Genomic DNA, 6,000 nt, shown 5'->3' with positions numbered 1-6,000 from the left:
GCAAAAGGATAGACCCACAGATGAATGAAACAACAGAAAAACCAAAAGTAGACCCACTTATAGACAGTCAACTGATTTTTATCAAAAGTGACAAAGCAATTCAATAGAAAAAGGAATGTGTTTCAGTAAATGGTTCTGGATACTCACAGGAAAAAAAATCAACATCAACACCATTTGCAAAAGTCAACTTGAAATAAGTAATAAACCTTTAGAAGCTAGAACTGTAAAGTATCAAGAAGAAAATATAGGAGATCTCTGCAACCTTTATGGAGGCAAAGATATCCTAGAAAGGACACAAAAATCTTCAGAACAATTAATAAATGAGACTTTAAACATTTACACTCATCAAAAGATACTATTAAGATGAGTAGGCAAGGAACCCATTTGGATATTCACAATACATGTATCTGACAAGGAACTCACATGAAGAATATGTGAAGGAACTCCTACAAATGTTCAATAAAAAAGACAAACAACCAACTTTTAATAGTGGGCAGAAGACTTAAACACTTCACAAAAGAATTCATACAAATAGCCAACTTATACATGAAAATGAACTCAATATAATTATTCTTCAGGGAAATGAAAATTAAAAACACCGAGATAACTGTTTCACACCCACCAGAATGACTAAAACTCAAAAGGCAAACCAAAATATTGGTGTGGGTATGGAGTAAGTGGAAATCTCAAACACGCTGGCTGGTGTAAAATATTACAAGCACTTTGAAGAACCTTTCAAAACATCATACACATAATTTTTGACCAAGTACCCCACTAGTCAGTACCAAAATACTCCACTACTAAGTAATTTCAACCGAGATGAATTTTTAAGCAAGAGAGATCTTTAAGTTCACAAGATGGATTTTTAACCAAGAAAGATCTTTAAATTCATGGCACATTTGCTTATGATATTTGAAGTCATATATCATATACTGGAAATGACCTATAACAACATAAAAATCTATGAAGATTTGAAGTTATGTACAATTGATCTGTGCAACAATACAGATTAATCTCAAATGTATTGTGCTGAAGTAAAGAAACCATGAACAAAATTATAATATATAATTCATTTATATGACATTCGACAACAGGCAAAACTAATGTATGGTAATAAAATCAGAAAGTAATTGCCTCTGGGAGAGGTGAATTGATGAAAACAGGCTAAAAAAAACTTCCTAGAGTCATGGAACTATCTAGTGTCAAAATTATATTTAAGGGGTCAAAGAAGACTGATGTATAGGTAATTTTGAATAATGGCCTTAAAAAGGTAAGGAAGCTATTAGGACACATTTGGTATTTTACAGTTTACAAAAATTTTTCATACTGTAATAAATTATTCTGCTCATATAGAAGCAATTTAGTACTTCTTTGAAAAACAAGAAACAGAGCAGAGATGTTTGGTTCCCTGTGTTTCCCTTATGATCCATCAACCTGTCTGTCTGTCTATCTATCTATCTATCTCTTTCTTTGAAAGCACAAATGCATTTGGGCAAATTACAATTTAAGTAGAAGCCATATGGAAAAAATGAACATAAATTTTGGATAATACAATAAACATAAAAGAAGAAAATAATTTTTTAAAAAAGGAGTATTATTTCATAGGTCTCATAGTTGAATCCTAATTAATAGAACAGAGGGAAGCACTGAAGTTTTGGGTACCTAGAAAAAAACAATGAAACATATGTTTGAAGAATATTATTAAGGCATCAATATCCTAAGAATAATCAAGGAGAGAGAGACCATATATTTTTTTCAGGAAAATTGAAGAGCCACAGCACCGCAGGGATCCCTTGATCATGACGGCTATGCGGTCACCCAGAACATCAGCTTCATCCGTGTAGTGGGTGGTCAGTAGGATGGTACGATCCTTTTTAAAATGCTGCAGGAGATCCCAGGTGACCTTCCTTGAGACTGGGTCCATACCAGACGTTGGCTCACCAAGTATCACTACCTGAAGACCAGAAAAACAATTCCATGACCATTGTTAAATATTATATACTGGTACCACTATTCTCTTACCAGTCATGGAGCTTACTCTGATTTTGCTTTCTCACTTGTTCAACCAGGCTAAGATAATAAGTTTAGAGGCCAAGTGCAGTGGCTCACACATGTAATCTCAGCACTTTGGGAGGCCAAGGTGGGAGGATCAGTTGAGCCCAAAAGTTAGAGCAACATAGTGAGACCCCGTCTCTACAAAAAACTTAAAAAATTAGTAAAAAATTAGCTGGGTGTGGTGGCATGTGTCTGTAGTCCCAGCTACTTGGGAGGCTGAGCAGGGAGGATTGCTTGAGTCAGGTAGGTGAAGGCTGCTTTAAGCCATGATTGTACCACTGCACTCCAGCCTGGGCGAAAGAGCAAGACCCTGTCTCAAAAAAAAGTTTAGAAAAAACTGAATTAGGAATGCTGGAATAATTTCAAACCTATGGCCATTTTATACCAATGAGATTGATAAGGTCAATCTCATCTGATTTTCATTTAGGAGGTTATCTTTAGAATGTTAGCTCCATATCAGCTCTCAAATTTGTGTTGGCTGATTCTTTTAGACTAGCTGCAGTGTGCAGTGGGAATCCATATTTGGCTTTGCTTGTTTGTTTGTTTACCTTGGAGCCCCCTATAAATGCTATAATGATGGAGAGTTTGCGCTTCATTCCTCCACTCAGCGACTTCGACAATTCATTACGCTTTTCTAGCAGGTTAAAAGTAGTCAGCATGTGGTCAATTTTTGCAGGAGTCATCTTTACTTGTACTCCTTTTATCTAGAAAAAGGAGACAGAGTTTATGTGGTGCTTCTAGCTTTACTCTTAGAAACATATTACACCAGCTTTTTTCTTACATCATTCATGTAGCAACTTATTCCCTTTGCTTCTCTTTATGTTTAAAGAAGACTTCATTAAAATCAATTTTGAACTTTGTAAGAATAAAATGTCCATAGTAGCTAATCTATGTGAAGCACATGAATAGACTGGGGAAAAAGGAAACTTTGTTTTGCTCACCACACAATAGAAATGAAGGTGTTCTGATACTGTCAAGTAATTAAACAACAGGTTCTGCTGGGGACACAAGCCCAGCGATTTCCTAATCTGGACCATCTGCTTTGAGATATCGTATCCATTAATATAGGCCTTTCCACTTGTAGGAGGATAGAGACCTAGAAACAAGCAGAAAATATAACAGAAATGTATTTATATTATGTTATAAGATAAAGAAAACTTTATCTTAGTTTTCATAAGGGAACATCACAACAAACTGCTCATTAGCATCTCAACTTTGAAATCTACATATGGATAACTCATTATCATTAGCAATATTTCATACAGAAGAAAATTCTACAAAACACTGACAGTTATTTTTGAGGTGACGAACTTAGAAGTAATTTATTTTGTAATTTCTTATTGAACTGTATGTTCTATGTTTCAATGTGTATGAGTAAGTGCAAATCATTTGAGTAATAAAAACATGAGAGCGTGTCATATTACAACATGCCAGCATTGCCAATCAGCCATTTGAAATTTATGAATTCTGTTTTAAGCTGTGCATTGCTTTAAGTTAAGGTGTATATGGTAAGCCCCAGGGCAACTACTAAGAAAATAACTCAAAATTATATAATGAGAAAAATTATTAAAGGAATTAAAATGTTACACACTAGAAAATATTCACTTAATGCACGCCGGGCACAGTGGCTCACACCTGTAATCCCAATACTTTGGGAGGCCGAGGTGGGTGGATTGCTTGAGCTCAGGAGTTTGAGACCAGCCTGGGAAACATGGCGAAACCCTGTCTCTATTAAAAATACAAAATTAGCCAGGCATGGTGGCGCGTGCCTGTAATCAGGAGAATCGCTTGAATCTGGAAGGCGGAGGTTGCAGTGAGCTGAGATCACACCACTGCACTCCAGCCTGGCGACGCAGCGAGACTCCATCTCAAATTAAAAAAAAAAAAAAAATGTGTATTTTGCTGAGTGGAATTTTCTACAAGTGTCAATCAGATTGTTTTGAGTAACAGTGCTGTTAAGTTTTTCGGTAACTTTTATTCTGTTTACTGGTTCTATCAATTGCTAGAAGAGTGGTGTTGAAGTCTCCAACTATAATTGCAAATGTGTCTATTTCTTTTTTCAAGTCTATCAGTTTTTGCTTTGAGCATTTGATGCTCTGTTCTTTGACTGCATTCATATTAAGAATAGTTATGTTTTCTTGGTAGATTGACCTTTTTATCATTATGTAATGTCCTCTTCCCTCTTCCCCAAAATAAATACTAATTTTAAATTTTATAACAATTATTTGCAAACTCGAAAATAAAGGAAATTATTAAAGTATGTATCGCAGAAATCACTAAACTGTAAACATCAAGAGGATACACAAAAGTCTCATTGCTTTATCTACAGTTTTTTTTTTAACAGAGTGGAATACCTACCTGAGAGAATGGATAGAGTGGTAGATTTTCCTGCCCCATTATGTCCTAGAAGAACAGTGATCTGCCCCTCATATAAATTCAAAGACAAGTCCTTTACAGCTATTTTGGTAGTGTTGTGCCCTTGGAATACCTATGAGAGAAATCCCACAAATACTAACTTTATCACAATCACATTGAAAGAACAAGCACTCATATCAACTATCAAAGATACAATACTTCATCAGTCATGAGAAGAAAAATCAAAGTGTAAAAGAATGGAACTATGAGAAGAAATATTTGAAGACATAACATAAGGTTTAGAATTTCACAGTAGATAAACAAACTTTCCCTAAGCAATCTTATTCATTCCTGCTTTCTTTTCTATTTTACTTTATGTGTATAAATTTAAGGGGTACAGGCACCATTTTGTTACACAGATATATGGTATAGTGGTGAGGTCTGGGCTTTTAGTGTAACCATGACCCAAATAATAAACACTGTATCAAGTGATTTTTCATCCTTCATGCATCTCCCACACTCCCATCTTTCTGAGTCTCCAATGTCTGTCATTCCACACTGTATGTCCATGTATACACATTATTTAGCTCTCACTAATAAGTGGGAACATGTGGTATTTGACTTTCTGTTTCTGGATTGTTTCACTTAAGAGAGTGGTCTCCAATTCCATCCATGTTACTGCAAAATACATGATTTCATTCTTTTTTATGGCTGAGTAGTATTCCATCGTGTGTATATATCACAATTATTGTTATTTTTAATTTTTTAATTTTTTTGAGGCAGAGTTTCACTCTTGTTGCCCAGGCTGGAGTGCAGTGGCGTGATCTTGGCTCATTGCAACCTCCACCTCCTGGGTTCAAGAGATTCTCCTGCCTCAGCCTCCCAAGTAGCTGGGATTACAGGCATGCACCACCATGCCCCACTAATTTTGTATTTTTGGTAGAGACGGGGTTTCACCATGTTGTTCAGGCTGGTCTCGAACTCCTGACCTCAGGTGATCCACCTGCCTTGGCCTCCCAAAGTGCTGGGATTACAGGCATGAGCCACTGTGCCCGGCCTATACCACAGTTATTTCTTTATCCAATCATCTGTTGATCCAATGGATGACTGCTTTGTTTCAGTTTCCATCTTGAACTTATAATGCCACAATCTTCTTCAGTTAATGTCTTTGGCCTAAGTTAGAGAACTGTCAATTGAAAATCACATGTTTATTTATCTCAAATTTTTTACATGTAGACTAGCAGTGCTTCTGCTTACTATACCAGAAGCTGGAAAAAGAATCACTCCAGTCTAGCAACAAGTAGAAGCCAAATAATCTATGAAATTATAACTTTTCTTGAACCCATCTTAGAGGTAAGGTTTCCAGGCAACCAACCAGCCTGAAGTTTAAAGAAAAAATAGATACTTTCAAGGAGAGATGGTATATTAATATTTGCTTGTCTGGAGCAGACATGGGTACCCTAGGAGCCAACTTGAGTACTTATACAAGCTAGTAAGAAGATTTTGGTTAGATTTTTAATAAAAATGAGGTGAAAACAGTTTAAGAAACACAATACTTAAATGGAAGAGTTGGGATTCAAGCCCATATCA

At 35.9% G+C, this 6,000-nt stretch overlaps 1 protein-coding gene across 1 annotated transcript in view; it reads right to left on the bottom strand.

Annotated features, from left to right (window-relative positions):
• Nucleotides 1-457: 457 nt before the first annotated feature.
• Nucleotides 458-6,000, bottom strand: part of LOC129015447 (phospholipid-transporting ATPase ABCA3-like) — a 30,067-nt gene continuing 24,524 nt past the window's right edge. Inside the window, exons 5-8 of the mRNA XM_054453429.2 lie at nt 4,414-4,543; nt 2,997-3,151; nt 2,604-2,759; nt 458-1,954 (exon numbers count right to left, since the gene is read on the bottom strand). Of these exons, the coding sequence (XP_054309404.2) occupies nt 1,718-1,954; nt 2,604-2,759; nt 2,997-3,151; nt 4,414-4,543 (678 nt within the window). The 3' untranslated portion in view covers nt 458-1,717. The remainder of the gene's footprint in view (nt 1,955-2,603; nt 2,760-2,996; nt 3,152-4,413; nt 4,544-6,000) is intronic.

This window comes from Pongo pygmaeus, chromosome 18 (genome assembly GCF_028885625.2).
Source record: "Pongo pygmaeus isolate AG05252 chromosome 18, NHGRI_mPonPyg2-v2.0_pri, whole genome shotgun sequence".
In the NCBI taxonomy this organism is placed as follows: domain Eukaryota; kingdom Metazoa; phylum Chordata; class Mammalia; order Primates; family Hominidae; genus Pongo; species Pongo pygmaeus.
This window is presented reverse-complemented; position numbering and strand designations above follow the sequence as displayed.